Here is a 26,850-nt window from a genome sequence, read left to right on the forward strand (position 1 = left end):
GCCTCCCTCGGGGGGCGGAGACCGGACGGGCAGCGCCGGCTGTGCGAGCTTCGCCGCAGGCTCACCCGGGGGAAGCAGCCCGGCTGCGCCCTAGCGCTCCCCGGGGGGGGGTGGCCGCAGCCTGCCTCGCGCTCCTATGCAGCGCGCGCATCCAGCCCTTTAACTGCGGCAGCAGCGCGCGAGCGCGCCCCCACCCTTGGCACGCGCGCCCAGCGCCCGACAATACGTCATCCAGTAGGCGGTGGCTGGGTTCCGCACATGCGCAGTGTGAGGCGGGGCGTGATCCTTGGATGCAGCAGCTCAGCGCCATGGAGCTGCTTCGGCCGAGCTGGGCTCCGCGTGTCTCAGCGCTGCTGGTGCTCGCGCTGCTTCCCCGGGGAGCGCTGGGTGAGTGTCGGGGGCGAAGGGAGCTTCCCCTCCCCCCCGCTTTCCGGCCCCCCATCCCCCTCCCTGACCCCGCCCCCCGTGCTCCCCTTTCCGTGCGCCGGGCTGGCCCGGGAGAGGAGTGGGGGGCAGCGGGGAGAGCAGGGACTGAGGCTCCGGCTCTGCTCCCAGGGGCAGGAGGGGAGTGAATCCGGCGGGGGCAGCCGGGGGAGACGGGGGTCTGTGCCTGGTGGATTGGGATCCGTTGCCCTGGCTGCCATTGACAGATCACTTGGTTCTCCCCGAGTCTGCCGGCCAAGCTCACGTGGGGGCTTCGTAATGAGTTAGGGTCACCCAGCGGCTAGACACCATTCATTGCTGTCGCAGTGGGCATGCGTCTGGCGGTCGTCCCCAGCGTGGCTGGAGATGCTGGAAGTGGTGCAGTTCTTCTGCATCGCCTCCTGTTTAAACGGTATTGGGCATCCCATCTGAACAAAATCACCCAAAGGGCCGTAATGCATAGAAACATGGTTTAATTTTGACCAAATTTGCAGGCCATATACATGTTCTGCATTTTTCTGTACTGTTTTGACTTTGGTTAAAGCAAAAGTCTGTAGTCACAGGACAGTATGAGCTTAAAGGAAATATTAATTGGGCCCAGGCAAGAAGGAGAAGCTCTCTAGTCTAGTGGGTAGACTATTCATGTGACATGGGGGTTCAATTTCTCCTGCCTGCTGAGGAGAAGAAGGGGTTTAGCTTGGCATCTCCCAGTGTAGGCTCCTCTTTTAATTAGCTATGACTTGAGGGTACAAAAATGCAGATCACTGTTTTGCCCCCCATGGGTCAGGCTGTGGGAGACCCCTGTTCAAATCCCTTCTCCGTGAAGGGATTTGACCAGGGGTGTCCCAGCCCCTACACCTAAGGGAACCTGAGAGGTGGGGGAATCATTGTTTTGACCTCCTCTGTTTCCAGAAAGACAAGGGCCTCCTGAGAAAGGAGGGATTTAAACAGGGGCCTCTCAGCTGGGAGGTGATTCAGTCTTGTCCAAGCCTCCTCTTAACAGGCTGAGGGAGGATTTGAACTTGGGTCTCCCTCATTCTATGTAAGTAGCCTACCTACTGGGCTACAGAGTGAGCCTAATTTTCTTGCTGGTCCAATTACTATTTAATTAAAGTGGAACAGCTTCAAGAGGCAAGAGTGAGGGAAGCTCCCACTTAAACCCCTTGTCCTTATCTGGTAGAGGACAGACTTGAACTAGCAACTCTGAGTTTCCTAGGGGAGTAGCCTAACTGCTGTAGCGTAGAGGGCTTTTTGTCTTTGCTTTGGCCCAAACACTATTTAATTTACGTGGAACAGCTGCAAGAGGAAAGACCTAAGAAGCTCTCAGTTCCGTCCCCTTCTCCGGGAGGCAGTTGTATTGAACCAGCCACACCAAGTTTCCCAGGGGAGTAGCCTAACCACTGTAGCGTAGATGGCTTCTTGCTTTTGCTTTTGTCCAATTACTATTTAATTAGAGTTGAACAGCTTCAAGAGGCAAAGCTCCCACTTAAACCCCTTGTCCTCATCTGGTAGAGGGCAGACTTGAACTAGCAATTCTGAGTTTCCCAGGGGAGTAGCCTAACTGCTGTAGCATAAAAGGCTTCTTGTCTTTGCCCCAAACACTATTTAATTTACGTGGAACAACTGCAAGAGGAAAGCCCTAAGAAGCTTGTGGTTCAATCCCCATCTCCTCATCAGGGAGACAGTGGTATTGAACCAACCACACCAAGTTTCCCAGGGAAGTAGCCTAACCACTGTAGGGTAGATGGCTTCTCACTTTTGCTTTGGCCCAAATACTATTTAATTTACGGGGAACTGCTTCAAAAGGCAAGACTGAAAGAGTTCCCCATTCAAACCCCTTCTCCTTACTCAGCAGTGAAAGGCGTTGAACCCATGATGCTAAGGATCCCAGGGGAGTAACCTAACCACTGTAGCGTAGAGGGCTTCTTGACTTTGTTTTGGCCCAATTAATATTTAATTAAAGTGGAACAGCTTCCCAGAGGCAAGACCTCAGGAGCTCCCAGTTCAAACCACATCTTATCATCATCTAGTACAGGGAGAAATTGAACTAGGAACTCCAAGTTTCCCCACTGGGGTAGCTTAACAAGTGTAACATAAATGGCTGCTTGTTTTTGTTTTGGCCCAATTACTATTTAATTAAAGTGGAATAGCTTTAAGAGGAAAGATTCAGGGAGTTTTTGAGTCAAATCTTGTCACCTCAAGGGGAGATCTGAACCTGTATTACTAAGGCTCTCAGGGCATCATCTCAGCCACTGTGCTATAGAGGGTTCTTGGTTTTTTGGCTCAATTAAACTGGTATAGGTTCAAGAGGCAAGACTGAGGGCGCTCCTATTCAAACACCTCATTTCATAGAGGGAGGAATTGAATCAGCAAATCCACATCTCACAAGCGAGACACTGAACCCTTCTATTACAGAGGACTCTTAGTTCTTCGCTTGACCCAATTAATATTGAGTTAAAGTGGAACAGCTTCCCAAGGCAAGAGCCGGCATCTCATCAGATAGAGGGAAGAATTTGAATCCACAGCTCCAGCAGTCCAGGGGAGTAGCCTACCTACTCTGTTGTAGAGGACTTGTCTGTTTTGCTTTGGCCCAGTTATTATTTAATTAAAGTTGAACAGCTTCAAGAGAGGAGGAGTTGCTAGTTTATCTGCTACATGGGGAAATGGAACCAGCATTAACTAAGAGACTTCAGGGGGAGAAAACTTCCCAAGGAGCCTCTATAGTACAGTGGTTAGGCATCAGTCCAATTTATAGTTAATTAAAGTAGAACAGCTTCAAAAGTAAAAACTGAGGGAGCGCCCACTTCAAATCCCTTCTCCTCATCAAGTAAAGGGAAGAATTGAAGCAGGGTCTTTAATGCACCACGTGTTTAGCCTCACCACTGTACCATAGAGCGCTTCTCACTTGGACTTTGGCCCCCTTAATATTTAATTCACGTGGAACAGCTTCAAGAGGAAAGACTGACGAAGCCACATCTTCAACATTCCACATGAATAGTGTAACCACTATATTACAGGGGGCTTCTCACGTACTTTGGCCCAATTAATATTTTCTTCAAGTGGAACCGCTTGAAAAGACAAGCTAACAGGAGCTCCCAGTTCAAATTCCTTCTCAGCTGGTAGAGGGAGAAGCCTCTCCAAGAGCCTACGAGAGTCTCGTAACCACTCTACTATTGAGTGCTTCTTGGGCTTATTTTGGCCCAATTAATATTGAATTAAAGTGGAACAGCTTCAAGGGGAAAGCCTGAGGGAGCTTCCAGTTCATGTCCTGGCAGCTAGAGGGAGAAATTGAAGCTGTGTCTCCAACACACCAAGTGAGTCCCCTAACTCCCTCACTGTAGAGAGCTTAATTAACGTAGCCCAGCTTCAACTAGAAAAGAACACCCCCCAGTGGAATAGCCCTTAATTCAGTTATTAGGCCATATGCATTAAGTGCTGACAGATCCATATTCATCTCCTTTCTTTTAAGATAGGCAGGGAATTAAACCATCTGTCATGGTACAGGCCACGACCCTAACCACTAAGCTAACAGCAAAATGGAAGATTGCTGTCATCTCCCCTCGGCTGTTTTGTGTGGTGCTGGGCAGGTACCTAGCAATTTCACAAGACATGGTTTAGGCACCTAAGTTAGCTGCCTTCAGGCAAGGATTTCCTGGCTGTGGCTTTCAAGCAGAGAGAGACGCACCTCACTCCATGAAAGGCAGCACTTAACATTGCCCTGATCATTCCCCTCATGTCATCATTTCCCATTGACTAGCTTAGGCGGCTCCTAGCCTAGTGTGCTGGCTTTTGTGCATTCCCTGCTTAGGTGCCTATCCCGCCCCATTCATTGAAGGGGGAGCCTAAGTGCCTAAGTTAAGCTTCAGGGCGCCCATTGTCATTCCAGTGATTTTTTTCTAGGCATCTAAAAATTAGGGATGGCAACATTGATTATTGCCATAGCTAAGGCCCTTTGTAGATTTGGCAGAGGGAGATATGCCTACTCAGAGGCCACCACACACGGCAGTTATGGAGGACACAGCCTCCCTTTCCTCTTGCTGCCTGATGAGGACCCTGATACAGTCTATAGTCTTTTGTTTTGGGTGCTCACACGGGATGTGGATAATTGTGGGTCAATCCCTCTTCTTCTTGATTAGAAAGAATTTGAACACCACTCTCCTGCTACTAAAGCAAATGTCCTAAGTGGTGGACTATGCGGTATGCTGGTGTGGGGTACTCTTCATTGTTTAGTGAAGCTGGTTTCTTTTAATTAACTATTCATTGGGCCAATACCACTACGAGAAGTCCTCTGTAGTATGATGGGTAGGCTACTCGCCAATGCTGTTAGAGACCCTCTTCAATTCCTTCCTCTACCTAGTAAGGTGAAGGGGTTTGACCAATGAGATTTCTCAGTCTTCCTGCTTTGAAGTTGTTGCACTTTAATTTTAAATGTTAATTGGGCCAAAACAAGAAGTAGGGGGCCCCTTATAGTTTGTAGTTAAGCTCCACACTAGGGATATTGGAGATTTTCCTGTGTGAGTCCATTAAAAAATGATAAAAGAAAAGATAAAACCCTTATAGGTGAACGCTTTTCACAACGTGATCATTGTATGTCTGACCTATCAGTCCTCATCCTCAAAGGTAACCTGCACAACACGTTGAACAGACGTGCCTCGGAGCTTAGTTCATAGCTCTGCTAGATAGTAAAAAATCATAGCCTGAACAGAGAGACTGGATTTATGGCTTATTACAGGGGTTCTCAAACGGGGGGTCAGGGCCCCTGAGTGGGTCACGAGGTTATTACCTGAGGGGGTCACGAGCTGCCAGCTTCCACCCTAAACCCTGCTTTGCCTCCAGAATTTATAATGATGTTAAATATATAAAAAAGTGTTTTTAATTTATTAGGGGGGTCGCACGCAGAGGCTTTCTATGTGAAAGGGGTCACCAGTACAAAAGTTTGAGAACCGTTGGCTTATTACAACAAGCTGTAACACACTGACTCCCTCTTTTTGTCCCGTGTTGAAGGGCCACTCTGTATTCCGTGGCCCCTTAGAGTAGGCACTAACTCCTTATGCGAAACAGTCTGTTTCATCTTGGATTTAGCTGTGATGCTTGGCCTACCTTTCCCAGAGCTGAAGAAGAGCTCTACGTGGCTGGGAAGCTTGTCTCTGCCCTGGTCTACAGTACAAACTTACGTCAATGTAACTACATCACTGGGGACATAGGAAACACACACCCTGAGTGACCCAATTATACCAACAGAACTCCCAGTGTAGACAGCGCTGTGTCAATGGGAGGACTTCTCCTGTTGACATAGCTACCACCTCTTGGGGAGGCGGAGCACTTATAGCTACGAGAGCAGCTCTCCCATCAGCATAGGTAGCGTCCTCACTTAAGACTTGTCTCCACTTACAGCGCTACAGTGGCTGAGCTGCGGCGCTGTAGTGCTCTCTCACCAACAGAAGTCGGTCCACTACAAGATATTACCTCACCCACCTTGTCTCTCTAACTGCCTGCTGTCATTGATATGCCTGCTTCCATTACCTTCAGCATGAGCACTTTTGAGGGCAAAGAGCAGAAACATTCAGGCATGGTCTCACATCAAAGATGATCCAACCATCTAGTAGGCAACTACATCTCTGCTGGTTGAGGGCTTTATAAATTACAGGCATTACTTTGAATCGATGGCCTGACCTAAGTAGAGTGTGCTCAGTAACACTAGCAAGAGTTAAATGTAGGTAATGTGGCATCTTTATTGTACAGTGGTAAGAACCAAGTATCTCTGGATAATGTGCACTGCAAATTGTTTGCTAAAAACAAAACAAATGAGGAAATGCCACCTTCAATGGCCTCCTTCAGGCAGCACCTAAAAAGTGTGTTTTATCAGTCACATATATGGAATCATACAACAGTTCAGTATCTTCCAGTGGCCCCTGTCAGCAATGGGCGGGTAGTAGATGGCACAGGACACCTTGTTGCTAAAGCGAGGGTGCTGTCAACTGCTCCAAAAGCCACCCTCACCCTTGTCTTGTGAGAGTATGTGTGCAGGAAGGAGCTGTGAATGCCGCAGGTGTGATCTGATGCATGCCACTGTGATAGTGACAAGTGTAGCAATGGAGTAGTGAACACATTGGACACAGATTCTGAGGCAGAGTAAAAATGTTTCAACTATCTGCAACTTATTGTGAGCATTTTTCTGAGTAAATATAGCTCAAAGTAGTTATATGATAGCCATTTAGTAGCTCAGAGTTACAGGTAGGGGTTAATTAAGAATACAGGGCTATACTTAGTTATTCACACAACATATTCATACAAGACATTGTACAGCCGTGCTACTTAGAATCATCACTTTTACATTAGTAATGTACATGTATTGCCCTGTGAAGTTACAGGGGTACCATGTGTGCTTTAGACTTATGGCTCCATCTGAGCAGATAACATATATTTCTGAGGTTGTATAATTAAGGGGTAGGGATCTTATCTGCATAACTTCATAAAATAGACAAAACTTTTCTGAAATGAGTCCATTCTGCAAATGATAAATATTTTGATGTATGGTATGGTACAAAGAAGCTCATACTGTCATGTGAATGTAGACTTTGGTTTTAAGAAAAGGCAAAGTAGTACAGGAAAATGCATAAAATATACCACGTGGGGCTAAATAAAACTCAAACATTCCAAAACAATGCACTATGTAGTCAAAATAGTACTGTCAATTGTATTTAGAAACTATCTGCCCATTTTGGTCAAAATTAAACGATGTTTCTATAAGTTACAGCCTTTCTGGGATTTTATGATTTTTGCTGATTGGATGCCCGATAACATTTAAACATTACATGGTATAGAAAAACTGCACCACTTCCAGTCTCTGCAGCCATGGTGGTGATGACCACCCGATACAGGTAGATGTGATAGCACTGACTTTCTTTTTTTTTTAATTTTTTTATTTTTAAGCTAATGGGTCATTTGTCCTTACATCTAAGGCATTAGAAAGCTGCAGGAACAGTCTGGGAAGTTCTGTTTTTGACATTTCAATTGAATGCATCTGATTAGTTTTAAGTGTTTTTGTAAAACATCACATGCTTAATGTAATTTTCAGATTCATTTCTTCTCTCCTTTAAAAAAGTGCGTCACATCTGTTGGTGATTAGTGGCTTCTCTGTAAAAGAATCAGATGTTTTTTCCACTGTAGTCTGTTTTTTCTATCTGCGTATCCGTGTTGTCCTTCAGTCAGGCCCAAGCTCGAGCATTCTGGACAACTGTTGCTAGGTTCCACTGTGTGGGAAAGGAAAACAAAAGAACCTTTTCAATCAGTGAGAAAACACCTTTAAGATTTCAAAAGACTTCTATGGTTTATTTTTAAATGGAATCTAGATATTTAAACTGACAAAAAGTGAAACAGCCCTTCAGCTGACATTAGTCGTATACAAAAGTAGGCAGACTATACTTAACTAGTGACATCACACTGATAAATGAAGGGCAACTATTATTTTTTGGAGGTTGATTTTATAGAATAATTTGTTTTAAAATGTGTAATGTAAAATTACCTTCTTATGTGGTGAAGACTCTTCAATACGTAAATCAACTCAAAGGAAACTGTCTCTAATTAAACAATTATAGCAGCAGGATATGAACTCATATCTCCTCCACCCTATTCACTTCACAATCTTTCTAAGACTGTTCCAATTTTAGCATTGGGTGGAGATTGCAAAGTCCTGCACCCATGTAATCACTGAAGATCCTACATCATTCTTAAAGCATTAATCCTGGCTTTCTGCTCAAATTTAAGTACATGAGTGCCAAATTGACTTCAGTGGGGCCACTCCCATGCTTAAAGTTAAGCACATGCTTAAGTGCTTTGCTGAACTGGGGCCTTGGTGAAATAGCTGCATTTCTCTGGCAGATTAAATATTCCTAACAGGTTGAAAAGTATAATAGAAATGCAGGATTACTACCATGATTAACTGGCAGGCCAAACGCTACCGGCATAGAGGCCCTTCACAAACATTCTTTTTGGTCTCTTCCTTACAGGTCTTCCATCTTAAAAAGAGAGGGCACATAAGGGGATTGAATCTATTGTTAGCTTCACAGAAGAAACACCATTGGTGAACGCTACTGCATGAGCTTACTTATGGTTTTTCATAAGACTTTGGTACATTCCAGATCCCACTATGGAGAATAACTAGGTTATTCTTCCAGCAGGGTGTCAGCAGCTCTTTGGCAAAAAATAGGAGAAAAGGAACTGGAGACGGTTGAGGTCTGCAGTGGGCAGGCTGAGTTTCCTTTGACGAGATCTGCAGGGAGAATGGATGTATGAGTGACCATGACAGATCTCCTTTTGTACGCAGGAGTCTGTAAAATACAGAAAACAAGATTAATAGTCAGCAGATTTAGTAATAGGCAGCAGCGTTAGAACAAAGAAAAACCAAGTACTTCACACAAGGCACAGTCCACCTGCGGAACTTGTTGCCATGGGATGTGGTGAAGGCCAAAAGCATAACTGGGCTAAAAAACGAATTAGATAAGTTCATGGAGGATAGGTCTATCAATGGCTATTAGCCAAGATGGTCAGTGATACAACCCCATACACTGTATTCCCCCTAAACCCCCAACTGCCAGAAGCTGGGACTGGATGGCAGGATGGATTATTTGGTAATTGCCCTGTTCTGTTCATTTCCTCTGAAGCATCTGTCACTGACCACTGTCAGACACAGGATACTGGGCTAGGTAGACAATTTGGTCTGACCTAGTATGGCTTGTTACTATAACTAGATTGCTTCCTGACCCCAGACTCCATCCTTTTTCAAAATGTAAGTGTGGGGTAGCAGTATTATCCTTCCGCCCAATGAAAGCAGCACCTGACACTTCTATTAGCCAGCTCCAATTTCACACACAAACTTTTCCATGAGATGGTAATGTTGTAGTGCCTAGGAGCTCCGGTGGTACTCTATGGCCCCCATTGTGCTAGGCGCCGTGCAAACACACAACAAAAATATGGTCCCTGCCCCAAGGATATTACAGTCTTAAGACAAGAGTTAACAGATGGACAAAGACAGACCAGTGGAGGAGTACAGGAGAATAGATGATATTGGTCAACATGGTGGTGGGCTGTGGTCTCAGCACACCAGCAGCCTAATTATTACCAAATTTTTTGGTAGGCAGCATGGCGCAGGAGACATTTGAAGGGAGATATGTGCACATGTTACCTGGGAGCTCCTCCCAACTATGAAGAGCAGCATGGCAAAAGGCACGAAGAACGGGCTTATTTGAAAATTTAACAAGTGGGCTTAGAGGCTGGCATCATAGTCTAATTGGAGGTGAGAGTTGACTTTTGAGACTGAATGAGAGATGATAGGGTTGGGATAGGTCATGAAGGGCCCTTGAAAGTGAAGACAAGTAGCTTATGTTCATGACAACAGAGAAGACTGAGCCAGTGAAAGAATGTAATGATCAAAGCATGAGCTAAAGAAATGATCTTTGCAATAGCCTTCTGAATGGTTATGAGTGGGGCAAGATAGCATTTGTCAAGGCCGGAAAAGGATGTTACAGTAATCATGACATGAGGTGATGAGAGCTTAGACAAGAGTTTTAGCTGTGTGTGTGGATGGATGGATGGAAAGTCTATCTTAAAGATGTTGTGCAGAAAGAATCTGCAAGACTAAGGCTTTGTCTACACTACCACTTTTATCGGTGAAACTTTTTGTCCATCAGGGGTGTGGGGGGGAAAAAAACAACCCTCCCCCGACCGATATAAGTTTCACCGGCAAAAGTGCTGGTGTCAGCAGGAGAAGCTCTGCTGCTGACATAGGTAACGCTATTGGGGGTAGTTTGTTTAATTTAAAGAGCAGCTACACAGGAGACCTTACAGTTGTACCGCTGTAAGGTCCATAGTGTAGACATAGCCTTAGACATATCCTGGATGTGAAGACTTAGACCTCTCTCCACGTTCTCCTTTGAATGTTTTTAGTTCTTTAAATCTGACTCACTGAAAATCACTTGAATTCATCTCTATGTTAATGCAATATTAGGATAAGCTTTTTTTTAAAAAGCTTTTCTATTATTAAAACTGAAAAAAGTATTACACTACATCATTAATGGTTTACCCTTTACTGTTTACGCTGGTAGCGGATGTTTATTTGGAATCTGGACTTTCAGCATAATAATGGTGAAACCTAATGACAAATGTAACCCACTAGATACTAGTAACCAAGAAATGACTTTTTCCAGTTGGAGTTCATATAATTAGGAACATAAGAGCATTAATCTTGAATCATTAGGCAGTTGTGATACCAGTACCTTGCCATTTTTTACCAATGCCAAACCACCAAATGATAGTCTTCCAGATTTCCTTCCTGTTAATACCATCTTAAAATACAGGCGCAATAAAAATTAATGTTAAAATACCTGGAAGTGAAGACACTTATCTTTCTTGAAACTGGGTGGGCAGATATCAGAGTTTTGCAATGGTAAGCTGTTTCGAACTTTTAACAAACAAACAAACAAACACACCATTGTTTTTGGAAGTTCTTCTTCCTAAGACTCTCTTATCTTAAGAAAAATTAAGAGCCAATTTTCTCTTTTTATTCCATATTTCTTTTCCGTTTTAATTGTGATATTTAGTGATAAGTTCATCTGTCTTTTTGGGTAACTTAACTTTCTTACTCCTTACTTAAAAAACGTAAGAGTCTCAGGGTACATCTATACTATAAGCTCTACAGTGACACAGCTGCAGCTGTGCTGCTGTATTGTAGACACTTGCTAAAGTGACCCAAGGGGATTTTTCATCGCTGTAGTAAATCCACCCCCTCAAGAGGCAGTAGCTAGATCAACGGAAGATGTCTAGTAGTATCTACATCAGGGGTGGGCAAACTTTTTGGCCCAAGGGCCACATCTGAGTATGGAAATTTATGGCAGGCCATGAATGCTCACTAAATTGGGGGTGGGGGTGTGGATTCTGTCTGGGGGTGTGGGCTCTGGGGTGGGGCTGGGTATGAGGGGGTGGGAGTGCAGGAGGGTGCTCCAGGCTGGGACCGAGAGGTTCAGAGGGTGGGAGGGAGATCAGGCTGGGGCAGGAGGTTGGGGCACAGGAGGGGATCAGGGGTGCAGGCTCCGGGCAGCGCTTACCTCAAGCAGCTCCCAGAAGCAGCGGCATGTCCCCCCTCCGGCTGCTACACAGAGGTGTGGCCAGGTGGCTCTGTGCGCTGCCACGTCCGCAGGCACCGCCCCTACAGCTTCCATTGGCTATGGTTCCCTGCCAATGGGAGCTGTGGGGGCGGCGCTGGGGGCAGGGGCAGCATACAGAGCCCCCTGGCTGCCCCTACGCTTAGGAGCCAGAAGGGGGACATGCCACTGCTTCCGGGAGTCGCGCAGAGCCACAGCACACACTGAGTGGGGCAAGCCCCAGAACCCGCTCCCTGGCAGGATCTTGAGGGCTGGATTAAAACATCTGAAGGGCTGGAGGCAGCCCCTAGGCTGTAGTTTGCCCACCCCTGGTCTACATCATAGGTTAGGTCATCTTAACTGACTCTCTCAGCAGTAGCTCAATCGATGGGAGAGGTCTCTCCGATTGCCTTAGAGCGGCGACACTAGCAGCACAGCTGCATTGGTGCAGCTGGGCCATTGTAAGCTCTCTAGCGTAGCTGTAGCCTACATCTCCCACTATCTATCATACTGCAAGTGCATCACAGTACAGAGACCGTTATGGATGCTGTGATTCCTTGATTTGTCTGTGACTTCTCTGTATTTGACTTCCTGCAGGAAGGCTCTAGGTGGGTGGGTTGCTAACCCTCAGGAGGGGCGGCCCCCTGGGGAGGTGTTGAAAGGAAGCCTGCCTGTTACAGGGTATACCACTCACCTCTGGACTGGTGCCTCCTCCTGATACTCTGGGGATTAGCTCAAGGACAACCCCTCCCCCACAGTTCACACATTGTCACTCCATCTGCCTGTAGCTCCTCCCGCAGCTTCAGGAACCATAGTGTTCTCTTCATGGCTCAACCCTCTGGCCGTGTCACTGACTGTGCGCCCCACTTCCAGGGGTGGTTTAGCCATCAATAATCCTAGGTAGTCCTCTCGCTCACTGCCTCAGTACTGTTCACCCAGTGGCTAGTAGGGGAACCTGGGCTTGCCCTCTATTCTGGGTTCTAGCCCTCAGCTCAGCAGTCTGGGCCTTCTCTCTCTGGTCTCACTGCTCAATCCCTGGGCTACTTCCTATTTTTAGTTCCCCTTTCCTTCCTAGGCCTATCAGTTCCCAAAAGTCTGTTCCCAGGAAGTGACTGCAATCTCCACCCACTCCTCCCTTTCCGTTGTGGGTTTTATAGGGCCCGCCTATTCCTGCCCAGCAGAGCCTTTTTAATCAGCTGCCAATATTTTTCTTGTGCAAAAACAGATTGTTCTTTGAGTGACTGTTCACACAGATTCCACAATTGGTACACATGCACCCCGTGGGTTGAAAATCCAGTTCTTTTTGGCCAGAAGTGTCCATTTAGCTGCACCTGTGCCCTTTTCCATTGCTTCCCTCCCCCAGAGGGTACAAAGTGTGGAGTGGGCCCAGCCACCTCTCACTTTCTTCTTACTTCCCATGGCCGCAAGACAGAACCCCACACACTGGCTTTTCTCTCTGCTACCTCCAAGAAAGTGGACAGAAGAGATCAGTGTGATATTCCCGAGGATACAATCTGGACAGATGGTCAACTGTGTCCCCTCAATTCTCCAGTCTGGGATGCCTTGTACACTGTTTTGCTGTGAGAACAACCACTTGTGGCCAGATCACACATAGCCTTAAGCATGCAAAATCACACCCAGCTGAATTACATGAATGCTCTGGCCAGCCATTCATGAATTACATACAGGGCACCACCAGCAACTTCCCAGTCCCAGATCCTGCCCCTAAAATGTTTTTCTTGTACTGCCAACCTCTCTACTGAACAATGCAAGCTCACATAAAGTCCATCATTTCATCAGTGGAAAATGATGTGCACAAATCTTGTTCTCTCAAGTGGAGATTCCCAAATACTTCAATCCAAACACACTGGTTTAGATAAAACAATAAAACAAGTTTATTACCTACAGATAGATTTTAAGTGATTGCAAGTAATGAGGCATAAAAATCAGAATTGGTTAAAAAAAAAAAAGAAACAAACAGCAAAATGCAAACTAATACCTAATTTCACAAACTAAGCATGCTTAAAAGCAAAAAGGTTTGCCTCCCTGCCAGCTTATAGCCGTCTGGCTGGATTGCTTCAGCTAGGACCTCCCCCCAGTTCAGTGATGCTTCCTTTATGTTTCAAACATTATTGATGTCATGAATGGAGAGAGGTGATTTGGGAGCTTCTGTTTTTCAGTCTTATACCCTTCTCCCCTCTTTGAGGCCTACCTACAGCTGGGGTTCAGGCAACAGTCTGTTTACATGGAAAACCCCCAGTTGTTCCATTGCCATTATGTAAAGTTCTAGCTCAGGGGTAGGCAACCTTTCAGAAGTGGTGTGCCGAGTCTTCATTTATTCACTTTAATTTAAGGTTTCGTGTGCCGGTAATACATTTTAATGTTTTTTAGAAGGTCTCTTTCTATAAGTCTACTTTACATACAACAATAGTTTAGTTATATAATATAAACAAGGTTTTCAAAATGTTTAAGAAGCTTCATTTAAACAATGTTTAAACAAGCTTCAATTAAAATGCTGATCTTACACCGCCAGCCTGCTCAGCTCGCTGCCAGCCTGGGGTTCTGTTCACCTAGGCCGGCAGCGGGCTGAGCGGGGCCCGCGGTCGGGACGCCAACTGGCAAGGGGCCAGCAGTCGGGACCCCAGACCTGGGGGGGGGGGTTCAGGGGTCAGGGCAGAGAGCTGGGTGTGGGGGGGGGTGCAGGGCAGAAGGCTGGGTGTGGGGGGAGTTCAGGGGTCAGGGCAGAGGGCTGGGGGAGTGTGGAGGTGCAGGGCAGAAGGCTGGGGGGGGGTTCAGGGGTCAGGGCAGAGGGCTGGGGTGCTCCCAGTCCCCTGCCCTGAGCGGCTCATGGCAGGGGGCTGGAAGGGATAGGCATATCCTGTTCCACCCCCTTCCCCAAAGCCCCGACCCTACCTCTTCTCTGCTTCCTCTACGGAGCAGGGAGAAGCTGCCACTCCTCCCCCTCCCCCTTGCAAGGGCCATCAGCTGATCGGCGGCAGGTAGAGGGAGGAGAAGGGGCAGGAAAGCACCACACTGGGGGAAGAAGCGGGGGAGGAGGGAAGCTTGGCTGCCGCAGGACCAAGCTTCTGCCTCCTGCCTGCGGAGGGGAGAGCGGTGGGTGGGGGGGCTGGGGGCTGGGACCCCGGCAGGCAGCAGTGTGCCACTCAAAATTGGCTTGCGTGCCCTGTTTGGCACGCATGCCGTAGGTTGCCGACCCCTGTTCTAGCTCATGCCCTTCTTCCTGCCAGAGAATGGCCACATGGTAGTCCATTTGATTAGGTTTGGGCCTGTTTTTCTAACTTTGGAACATGTCACAGCAACATTATACAGTAGAATGTTCTAACTTTACATACAATGTTGCCACACATTTTACCAGGGCAGTAAGGTCCAGCAGATTGAGTTTTCACATGATGCCTTGTGATGGGGTCTGTCTACTCTGCACTGGGCCCCCAGGGGTTAACTGTGCATTGCAGGCTGAGGAAGCCACATCCCTCCATCCCTGCTGAGCATGCTCAGCCTGGAGACCAGGTATAAAGGGAAGCAGCCCAGCTCACTTGGGCTGGACTGCCGAGGAGAAAAGATGTGTATTGTGAGCTCCCTCCATGGACCTGTGGGAGCCCCAGGTCACAGAGGCTAGGCATGCTGAACCCCAGGTGGATGCTGGACAGCCAGTGGTTATCTGGGAGGGGACTGAGTTGCTGCAGACCTTCCCAACAGATGACCCCTGAGCACCCATGGACTGCTGTACTAGGAGACCAGGTAGGAAGTGGCCCAGGGGAAATAGACACTAGTCTGGTCATGAGACTGAAAAATCTCACTGTTTTGGGCAGATCCCTGGGTCCCAGTGGAGTAGGGTGGGCCTGGGTCCCCCTGCTGCTAGCCCCCAGTGGGGTGACAACGCCCCCACCTTAGACCTAGAGCGTTGCTGTTGTCTACCATTCACCAGAGTCAGAACACTAGACTACTGAGACTGTGTATGTGTTGTTTGCTCTGCCCTGACTGAGGGCCTGAGATCCTGGGTGGTGGCGCAATCTACCCTGACTGCTAGGTCATGCTGCCTTGGTAACAGGCCCTAGGGGACTCTGACTGCTAGGTCACGCACTCCTGTTTTGTGTGTGAAGCTATCAGAGACACTAGCAGTTGAGGCGTAAGGTCCCTGCTGACTGTATGTGACCAGACACCCCTTGATGGGATTTATCTACCTAGGATATGCCTCAAAAGGCATCCTTTGTACAAAATTCATCATCATTTCTTAAAAAGAATGAACATGGTGTGCAGACTGTCAATCAGGTCCCCTCAAAGAGGCTTAAATATTTTTGAGCTACCTACACCTGGCTCTGGTTGTACAAGCTGTACAGTACAGGACAAAACAGTATGGTCCTCTGAAGTCCACCCCTCAAGAGAGACTCCTTGCCTCCTCCTCTGAAAAGCTTGACTTGTTTGGCTGAAAGGTCTGTTTTCCACAAGCCTACAAATGAGGGTAGCAAGTTACTAAGCATTACTTGGGGGGGGGGGGGAGGGGGGAGGTTAAACTGGGATGGACTGCCCAATTTTGTGGATAAGCTATCCAAGGAACACTAGGAAGAACTGAAAACACTTATGGCAGAGGTCTAAAACTGCCAGAACTTCTCTGCAGACTGGATGTGTCTGACACTGCAGTGTGAACAGTGGCCATTGGAATCCCTGAGGGTTGCAATCGTGGCAGTTCTCCCAATAGAAATTGCCATGATTGCAACCCTCAGGGATTCCAAGAGGCAAAAATTGAAGACCTTCCAACTGAGGGCAACACTGAGGCACTCCATACTCTGAAGGATTGATTGCAGGGCTGCTCTGAGCCCTAAGGAGTGCAATGTCCCAACCCATAAAAGAGAACAACAAAAACAGCCAATAGTTCAGGCAGTGCTCCCTGATTGTCTGAACCTCTGAAGAAAAAGCGGAGATTTCACCAGAGGCAACCTCTGCAACTTCCTCAGCTGCTCCACAGTCTGGGGCTTTGAACAGACAGCCCCCTCTCCCCACTAATGTGGAGACCTAATCCTCTGGGATTCTAGATTGTCAAACTGAGAGATGGTTGGGTCTGCACCATCTTTATGCCCTGGGCGTGGTCAGTGATTGATCAAGGATCCAGGTATGGCCCCAACAGATACTGCTAGCCAAAAAGATTCCAGTCTCTCTAGTGCATGGTGTTCTTGTGCACCAAGAGTGGAATCTCTGTGTCCAACACATCTTGAACCATAAATACTGTAGATTAAGTAGCTATTCCTTTACTGCAGAGTAAGCATCATCATTAAGCACCATTTAGTGGAAAGTTGCAGTCTGATGTGCAGCCTTATGTTTCTGCAGATTTCTTGTTTGCATAAGTAAACTGGTGAACATGCTACAGATTTAGAGAAACGTCGTCGAAAGTGGAGTTGTCTCACTGTCATAATGTGAAGAAGGGGAGAGAATAAAACAAGTAATGGGATGACTGCCAGAGCATAATTTTTTTTTCGACAAAGATCCTTGTTGATTGGACTTGAATCAAATTGCTTCTTGCGGTTGGACATGCAATTAAGTTAAGGGGCCAGTATCTCTGAAAATTGCATGCCACGGTGGCAGATAACACTTGCTTTCAAATTTTGATCTTGCCACTGCTTAACTAGTCACGCTTGTTCTGTGGATTTAAAGATTTTCTTTTTAAGTAAGTATCTAAACACAGTATTGTATGTTCGTTTTTCTTACCTTGTGCCTCACAGCTTGGTAGTTCGAGCTACTCGTTGTACTCCTTGTTTTAAGATTTCAAGCTGGGATTTCAAAAGGGCCTAAGGAAGTTCTATGACCAGAACCCATTGAAACTTTCCTAGGCTCTTTTGAAAATCCCAGCCTCTGTCAATTAAGGCTTAGTTAAAACATAAATATAAACTAAGAGTTTGAGTTTTTTCCAAAGTTACAATGTTCTTTTTTTTTTTATATAGGTAATTGTGGTGCCCCACCAAGGCTAACCTCTGCTGAGCTGCAGGATGAGTTTAAGACCCAGACAGACTTTGCAGTTGGGACCACAGTGAGATACAGCTGCCGCTCAGGATACCAAAGAGTCCCTGGAGTGCCGCCCACTCTTACTTGTGAAAGAGACTCTGTGTGGTCAGAACCCAAAGAGTTTTGTCAAAGTAAGGTTTTTCTCCTCTCTGCCACCCCTCCACACTCGGGGGTCAGAAAACACTAACAGGTTAAAGGCTCTTCTGGACTGGAATGAAGATTTTGTAACGTTTGATGATTTGGAGCTTGAAAGGGACAAGGTTTTTCAAACAGAATTGTTTGTTTTTAGGAGGAGCATAAAGTTTCCCTAAAGACTCAAATGTAAAACTACACAGAAGATGAAATTCTGGTTTACTTGAAGTCAGTGGCAACACTTCCATTCCATAGGGCCAGGATTGCACATGGTGATTAACGCAGACATTGCATGTAGTTATTGATAAAAGCGTGCCAAGCCTATAACTTAGTGATCCTTGTTGGCATTGCTGTGATGGTGATATCAGTTAAATTGTTTTTCTTTCTCTGTGGGCTGGGAGTGCTGTATGGGGGGCTGTGCTTTCCTTGAGAAAGGAAATATTGGGTATAATTCTTTAGCTCTCACATCCTTCTGGAAAGTATGAGTGCATCTTGCAGGATAGAGCTCTTTAAGTCAGCCACAATTTTTGGCATCTGGTTGTATTATCTTCTGTGTAATTAACTTGATTTGGGTTCCTAGTAATTTGAAAGTCATCTGGTGTATTAGCAGGACCCAATCTGTAGCTTGGCAATGTGATAGCTTATAACCAATAGGGATATTATTTCACTAAAAGGGCACTGGTCTTCTCCATTCCACTCAAACTCCACAATATGTAAATTCATCATATTTGATGGCCTTTTTCTTGTCTTCATAGGCTTTTTAAATTAATGTAACACTTAGCTTTACATTAGTCACATAGGAAAATGGGTCGCTTATTGTTTGCCTTTAGTTATCTTTTCTAACAGAACATAGAAAGAAAGATCTAATTCCCATTTTATTCTCTTTTTAGGGAAATCATGTGGACATCCAGGAGACCTAGTTAATGGCAAGGTTCAGATCACAGATCTCCTCTTTGGTTCGAGCATCACATTTTCTTGTGACGAAGGGTAAGGATGTCAAAGTGAGATATTTTTTTTTTTTTTTTTTTTTTCCCAGTACTTTTCTCCTTCCTCTGTAGACATTTGTACTGACTAGATGTCAAATTATGACAAACCTTCAGCAGGATATTCTGGAGTAAGAAGTTTCTGAAATAAATAGCTGAAACTTTTTAGCTGTTCTGCATTTTCAATGTAAAGAAGGTTGGGTTAGTGTTTCCATTGTGTGAACCTACTTTTTTTTTTTTTTAGTATCTTTTATTCAAATTTGAAAAGATTTGCTTTCAAATCTTGGAATGACTTTTTTTAAATAGGGCCCCCAAAAGCTTTTTTAAATAGGCCTCCCCTTTATAAACATTTCTCAAAGATTATTTTTGGTGTTTATATTTTGTTAAACATCTATAATTGTATAATTATGTGCATAGGTCAGAATTTTGTAACTTGTATTAACTTTATCTGTCTCTTTCTAGATGTTTGGGATATAGGGTCATGCATCAAACAAATACAAACAGAATGCACTGCGCTCGTAAACTGAGTGTTTGTTCTGCATTTGGTAGCCATTATTTTCCTCCCCCTACAGTATCTTTGGCATTGCTTTGGTAATTTTCAAAGAATCAGCAGTGGTGATTGGGGTATCTATAATATGTAAATCTCAGATGTTGATCCTTCTGTTAGCTGGCGTCACTTTTCTCACTTGCTATTTTTTGGCTTTGATCAGAATACTTAGCAAAATAAGTAACTCTTGTCTTATAATGAGAATGGCATCACCTGAAATTCAGTGTGTCATTGCCATCTGCTGGTAGAACAGAAGTATACTCCAAATATCTGAGCTGGTGGTTTAGAAGTTCAGTAATTTAAGAAATTTTGCCTTTAAAAAAAAATGTTCTTGTTTAGGTTCAGATTAATTGGATCGAAGACTAGTCAGTGTGTGATTGATGGAACAAGGGTTACATGGAATCATGAAATTCCATTTTGTGAAGGTAAGTGGATTTTATACTTTCTGTTCTGGTTATGCCAGTTCATGCAACTAGTTTTGGTAAATTGTGCTTTAAGATGAATTCACCAGTAAAGAAAATAAGTATTGTTAAAATGTTCAGTCTTGTGTTTATTTCACCATTTTAAAAGCTAATGGAGGTACCAGTCTGAGGAATACTATGTTGAAAATGCCCAAAGATTACGGATAGCTAGCTCAGATGGGTCGAGTTCACTCACTTATTGAAAATCAGGAGTAAACTTTACCTGTTGAATAACTGGTAACACAACTGTCAACTTGTGATTAATAGTCTACATGGAATTTATGGCCACGTGTCAAATTCATTTTGTCTAAATTACATTGAAGAAAATGGTTTTAAAACTGATTTGTTTCTGACTGATTTTAGGTGAACAGGATATGTTTTCATGTATAATCCTGATACAAAGGAAGTAACACAGGATTATTGGGTATCACAGTAGGCTTTTTCCCCCCATGACTTATTTGTAGAAAATGTGATGAATTAAACTTTTGTTTTGCTGTGTTCTTGTTCAGATTTATTGTATGTGGGAGCTAAAGCCATGCTTGCTTTTTTCAGACTCTTACGACATTTTATTCATCCAGTGCCATAAGCGTATATGGCATTTAATGGAAAATATCTATTTGTTGCTATTATGGAAATTCTTTTCGGATACATTTTAATGGAAAGCTAGTCAGATTATTTCATTCTAGACTAAGTTCTAGATTTTTGCATACATTAGGGGCTTGTTCTTTTAATAGTTATTTTTGAATCCTTATAAGGAAAAGGATTCCAATATAACTTCACTATATACAGAGGTTAATCAAGCATAGAGTCTAACTGCATTTCTAGCAAAAGTTGTATTACACTAACGTTTCCTTTTAATGTCCATAACATTTACATTTTTACTTCGGACCTCTAGTTTCCTGTGTAATAGAAAAGCTTGTTATCAAAATACACTCAGGTTTTCCAATTAAATATCAGGAAGATGTTAACATAATATTAATAACTTTCCTTCAGAAGGCACTGAGGAAAACAAGTCAGTGATTTCCAGTGCAAATGCATCTACTTTATTCAGGTTTTCAGAGAGCTCTTTTTCCCCCCCTGTTTTCTGTTCATCTACCACTTTAGCATCTCCTTTCCCCATTATTCTGCTAACATAAAATTGTACATATTTACATCTCCATTTTCTGACCTTTTTGGTGGTAGTTTTGCACTTATTATACCACAAACCCCCATTATCAAATAGTTTAGCTGATTGAGTGAAATCACTTTAAAAAGTGTATTAGACCCATAAAATGGGTCAGATTGCAAGCTTACATGCATCAGATCTTTTGGAATTCCCTTTGCCTTGAATAATATTGCTGTAAAAATTAGTAGGCTTCTGTAATTCCTTGCACTAGCCTGAATGACTGTTGTCCTATTGCCTGTAGACATTGTGCCTTGTTGTAGTTGTGCTGCTTGTTGCGATGTCAGTTTTTCTCCCTTCCGTTAAATGCTTCTTTCTTTACTTTTAATATTTTCTAGAAATTCCATGTCGTCCACCTCTAGAAATCGAGAATGGGAGGTACACCGGTGACCCTAATAATCACTACACCTATGGATCAACAGTAACTTACAGCTGTAATACAGGAGGCACAGAGAGACTCTCACTTATTGGAGCGGCATCTATTCATTGTACAGCTGACGAAGACCAAAATGGAATTTGGAGTGGACAGCCCCCTGAGTGTAAAGGTCACTATTTTTTGTAGCTTCTGTAAAATCATACCAAAAGGATACTCAGATTTAAGATTAAAGATCTCATCTGGATTAAATAGGGCCCCCCAGATGTCTTGTTTGTGTTTTGTCCTTAACTTTGAATTCCTTTGCTTCTGTGGTATTGGTTCAAATCCCAAAACTTCACCTATCACGTTTCTTAGTTGTTCAGAGGGGTATCCCTCCCTAGTTTCCTGCTGTTTAGTAATGTTTTCAGATATGTGGCACCAGTAGATATGTAGTTTTCTTTAAAAATCCCCAATGCTAGATAATCCTGTCTCTTCCACTGAGTTTTTAATCTGAGGGGGGGAAAAAAATCAACAATGCTGAACTGCGTGGGATAGGAGGACAAATAGTTTTTGCTGCTAAAAACTTGTAGTGCATCCTTTCAGAACTTTAAAAGGAGTGGTAAAGCTCTTTCTCAGCTCAGTTTTCATCTCGCCCTGGATTCCTCGCTGCTAACAGTCCTCAAGCACTCCTTTGGCAAGCTCAACATCATGTGCTTGTATTTATACTGTGCAATAACATTACAAGCTCCCCAAAGCACAAGGCTCTTACCTTCTCACTAGGGACAGGCTGAGGGATGTTATCTTCCTGTGATCCTGGGCTTCTCTATCCCTTCCTTCTAGACTACCTCTCTTCCTATCCTCAGCTGGTGAGCTGAACCACCCTGTTAACTGATTAATCACCCAGTCCTTAACCAGTTATCTCCCCAGTTTGCCCCATGTGGGGGCACTTTCCAAGTCCCCAAACTGGTGAGTCAGCTTTAGGCTACTCCCATTCTAACACAGATGTTATCTTTGTATTTCACTTGACTTTAAACAATGGTATGACATCAACACTTGACAGATATGTAGGCGCATTGCTATTAAGATTAGCATGGTATTCTAAACTATGTAGAATAGAATCCTAATGAGCCCAGCCAGTCAATCCCAAACTGATTTGGACACTGTTTGTATTAGTGACAAAGCTTGGAATTCTCCCTTCTCTTTGTAGTAGCGCTGGATAAGTTAGCTTTGTGTTGCTGTCAAATTGAGCAAATCTCATCCTCTGCAAGGGATAATGAACTAGTAGTAAAGACAGAAGGGACCAGATCCTCAGATGGTATAAACTCATGTAGCTCCCTTGAAATCAATGATTCTGCATAATTACCCCAGCTGAGAATTTGGACCAGGACCAGGGATCAGTTGATGGAAAGTGTAATCATAGGATGGGCGAGAGGAAATGAAAGAATATAAATTTCAATACTAGCAGGACAACAAAAAGCAAAAATACAGTAGAGTTGGATCTGGTAATTGGAGCTGAGGAATGAGAAGGAGAGTAATGTTGATTGGTCAAGGGCAACAGATCCACTAAATGAAGAGTTTCAGAGTAGCAGCCGTGTTAGTCTGTATCCGCAAAAATAACAGGAGTACTTGTGGCACCTTAGAGACTAACAAATTTATTAGAGCATAAGCTTTCGTGGGCTACAACCCACTTCTTCGGATGCATCTTGTTAGTCTCTAAGGTGCCACAAGTACTCCTGTTATTTTTACTAAATGAAGAGTGCAGACACAAAGAAAAGGGTCATAAGACATAAACCCACTAAGTATGAGTAGCAATGTTAACATTTTGTCACTTGGGCATATGGACACCCTCAGTAAAATTTAGGGTTTTTTGTCTGAAGTGAAATTGTCATTGGTCTACTTAGTGTCACAAATAGCAAGGTTAAGGAAGAAATTCCTGTAGGTTTACCGCAACCATGCTATTTCTTGGACTTGTGAAATATGAGTGCAATTAAGTATAGGGTTGTGATTTAATATCTGTATGCATCTGTTTGGTTACTTAGTTGAAAGCTCATTTTTGATATATGTAAAAACATGATTTTTTTTCCTTGTCTAGCTCCTAGGCAGCCATTGTAGAAATAAACGTTAAAATTAGGTCAGGGGGAGAAGGGGATGCAGAATTATAGCCACCATTTATTTAAAAAAATGTAAAGAGATGCTATTCATATGTTTCAGGGCTTAATTTCATCTTTAGAAGATGAGTTTTTCACATTCTTATCCATTTTCAGTGGTCAAGTGCAGTAATGTAGAAGTTGAAAATGGGAGAAAACAAAGTGGATTTGGTCCTTCCTATACATATCAAGACGCCATTACATTTGGATGTGAAGCTGGCTACTTCTTGGTTGGCAGTAAAGTGATTATATGCCAAGCGAATAATTCATGGTCTCCTGCAAAACCACGGTGTGAAAGAGGTAAGTGCAAATGGGATTTGATGAGAGGTCAGCGTCCCTTACACATTGCGCACGCAGCATTATAAAAATCACACTTGTTCTTCCAAGACTTGGTTGGACTATAAGGTTGTTTAGAGTGAAGAAAGAAAGTGCAAATTTTAGACCTAACGGGATTTCTCCAAAGCTCCTAAGGGAGTTCCGCTCTACAAGCGGGTTTGGGTTTTTTGTAGGCATTCAGACATTTCAGTAGTAGCAATGGTTGCATCTATTGAGAATGACAAATACAATTGAATATTGGTGTTCTGTTGGCAGCTGAGCACATGGTGTTTAATTCTCTGGAGTGGTTTCCTGTAGATATTGAAGAGGAAAGGGGATAGCATGGATCCCTGTAGAATCTCACAGGTGAGGGCCATCCATTAGGAGGAGCACTTAGCCATCAGCAATTGAGTTTCAATCACTTGACGATGGAGTCATCTGCTCCTGCTATGTCCTGTAGATGGATTAGCAGTTTGCTTATGGTCCACTGTGTCAGAGGCAGCATAGAGGTCACGTAATATGAGCAAATCTTGCCTGTGTCCATGATCACAAGACGTTTGTCATCTTGTGCCCTTAGAACAGTCTGTGTGCTATGTCGTGGTCCAAGCCCTAATTGTGAGGCATCCTGGTCACATGCTGTTGGAACTTCCAGAACACATTGCTTCTGCTTTGATTTGTGAAAATGTATGTATTTTTACTACAGGAATTTGCAGTGCCCTAGAGTTCCCACATGGAACAGTGCTTCCATCAAAATCTCAATATCTCAATGGAGAATCTGTTACCTTGACCTGCGATGCAAATTATTTCTTGCTGAATGGTGCAAAATCGATGACTCTTCGCTGCGAAAAGAATACATGGGATCTTCCTATACAAACTTGTCAAAGTAAGTAATGGTCAAAGTTGTCATGGTCCTTTCCACCGTTGCTTCACAGGCATGTGCATTAACACAGATGTTGCTTCTGCAGATTCTAGGCCCTAGGAAACATTACCATTAAACTCCAGTTTAAGATAAATAGCTTTTAATTGTCAGCCGTTAGGGTTTCTGCATTGAGGGGGGAGTTTAAGGTTTTGATTTTATCCGTCAATGTATGCTGTGGTTACTATTTAAGTTATTTTGCCCAGGAATGGGATGTTGAAGAGGTTTTCAGGGTCCAGTTATGGCTCCTTGAGGATTGGGAAGCTACTGTTTCTTGCAAGGGGCTTGGTAGTTATGGAAATAGTACTTCTCGGAGAGAAGCATAAGTAGTGGCCATAGTTCCCTACTGGCCTTTACTAGCCAGGAAGGCCATGGACCCATTTCACAGCTTGTGGTTTAAATATTTTCCAGGGTTTCTTGAGCTATGGCATACGTGATGGAGTCTTGCTGTTGGGTTGTGGAGCAGATAATATGATCTGGTCAGGGGTGGATTTCTTTCCCAGTTAAGTTTGACTGATCATATATGTAACTATCAATGAAGTAAGCTGAGTGCTCTTGGTAATGGTCAATTCTTGGGTCTGATGTCTGGGCTGATTAGCTCTGCTGTGATTGAGACTCGCTGATGGCAGAGTAGAATGCTCTCTTTGCTGCCTTCACTGCAGTGGCAGTCATGGAAGAGCCAATGCTGCTGGCAGGTGGGTTCAAAATTTTATTCATTTGTGTGCTTTATTTGCCATAGTTCATCTGTGAACCATGGTGATCTTCTTAGAGTGGCGGAGGAATTGAGCAGCTTGGGGCCAAGGCATCCGTGACAGTGGACGTTAGATGTGCTAACTCATGGGCAGTTTGGCCTTGCACATGTGTGACTTGTGCAAGTTTAAAACCTAGAGAGTTCAGGAGTCTTTAGGAGCATACTAGCTGTGGTTGTTCACTACCCTGGTGGGAAGCAGGAAGGCTCTGATCTTTGCCTGGATGAGGAGGAGGTGGTGGTCAGACCAGAAGAGTAGTATGTTGGTGGTGTCTCCAATAGCCACTGTTAGGCTCAAGGTAGGATCTAACGTATGTCTGGCTGCATGTGTGGGCCCAGAGACTGCCTTGGAGAATCCCACATAGGGCAAGAACAGATATTTGTGTAGCATCCACATAGACAATGTGGAGGATGAGATCATTAGGACAAGAAATCTTCACCCCTTGTCCACCACATGGACTTGAAGTTCATCTTCGCTTTCAAGGCTGTACAGAGTTGTCCCTTGCTTATCTGTCCTTCTCTCATTTCCTCACTCCATGCACTTCATCAGTGATGTTAGCCTTGATGCTTTGTCGGATTTCCTCTCTAGCATCTGTGTATCTTACCTATGGACCACCCTTCTTGAGCTGTTCTGGCAAGACCTCCTTAGGGGGCCCTTCTAATATGCTTACCAGAAAATCAGGCAAATCTGCTTGCATGTTCTATTTTTCATATTCTGTTTATCTTTTAGAACATTAGCTCTTTGCACCACTGTCTGTCTTTACAGCAGGAGGGGAGAGATGGGCAGTGTAGGGAATAACTACCATTGTCACAGGACAGTACATCGAACTGTGTCAATAATAGTTCCCCAGCTTCTGGGATGTATGAGCTGAGCCACCCTATTAACTGGTTAATCACCCAGTCCTTAACCAATTATCTCCCCAGTTTGCCCCATGTGGGGGCATTTTCCAAGGCCCCAGACTGGTGAGTCAGCTTTAGGCTACTCCCATTCTCACACAGATGTTATCTTTGTATTTCACTTGAGTTTAAACAATGGTATGACATCAACACTTGACACATATAGGCAGGTTACTTAATGCACTAATGGAAGGCAGTCTGTTATTATGATGAGCATGGTATTCTAACCTATATAGAATAGAATCCTAATGAGCCCAACCAGCCAATCCCAAACTGATTTGGACCATGTTTGTATTAGGGCAGGTCTTCACTACAGGGGGGGGTCGATTTAAGATACGCAAATTCAGCTACGCGAATAGCGTAGCTGAATTCGACGTATCGCAGCCGACTTACCCCGCTGTAAGGACGGCGGCAAAATCGACCTCCGCGGCTTCCCGTTGACGGCGCTTACTCCCACCTCCGCTGGTGGAGTAAGAGCGTTGATTCGGGGATCGATTGTCGCGTCCCGACGAGAAGCGATAATTCGATCCCCGAGAGGTCGATTTCTTCCCACCGATTCAGGCGGGTAGTGTAGACCTAGCCTTAGTGACAAAGCTTGGAATTCTCCCTTC

The 26,850-nt window shown here is 44.5% G+C and overlaps 1 protein-coding gene across 3 annotated transcripts in view; it reads left to right on the forward strand.

Annotated features, from left to right (window-relative positions):
* The first annotated feature begins 275 nt into the window (after positions 1 to 275).
* LOC135877068 (complement receptor type 1-like) overlaps positions 276 to 26,850 on the forward strand; it is a 41,251-nt gene continuing 14,676 nt past the window's right edge. For all 3 annotated transcript variants that reach the window (XM_065402420.1, XM_065402421.1, XM_065402422.1), the window contains exons 1-7: positions 276 to 387; positions 17,516 to 17,707; positions 18,599 to 18,695; positions 19,578 to 19,663; positions 21,200 to 21,406; positions 23,481 to 23,663; positions 24,382 to 24,561. In XM_065402420.1, the coding sequence (XP_065258492.1) occupies positions 291 to 387; positions 17,516 to 17,707; positions 18,599 to 18,695; positions 19,578 to 19,663; positions 21,200 to 21,406; positions 23,481 to 23,663; positions 24,382 to 24,561 (1,042 nt within the window). In that variant the 5' untranslated portion in view covers positions 276 to 290. The remainder of the gene's footprint in view (positions 388 to 17,515; positions 17,708 to 18,598; positions 18,696 to 19,577; positions 19,664 to 21,199; positions 21,407 to 23,480; positions 23,664 to 24,381; positions 24,562 to 26,850) is intronic.

Source organism: Emys orbicularis, chromosome 4, assembly GCF_028017835.1.
Source record: "Emys orbicularis isolate rEmyOrb1 chromosome 4, rEmyOrb1.hap1, whole genome shotgun sequence".
NCBI classification, from domain to species: Eukaryota; Metazoa; Chordata; order Testudines; family Emydidae; genus Emys; species Emys orbicularis.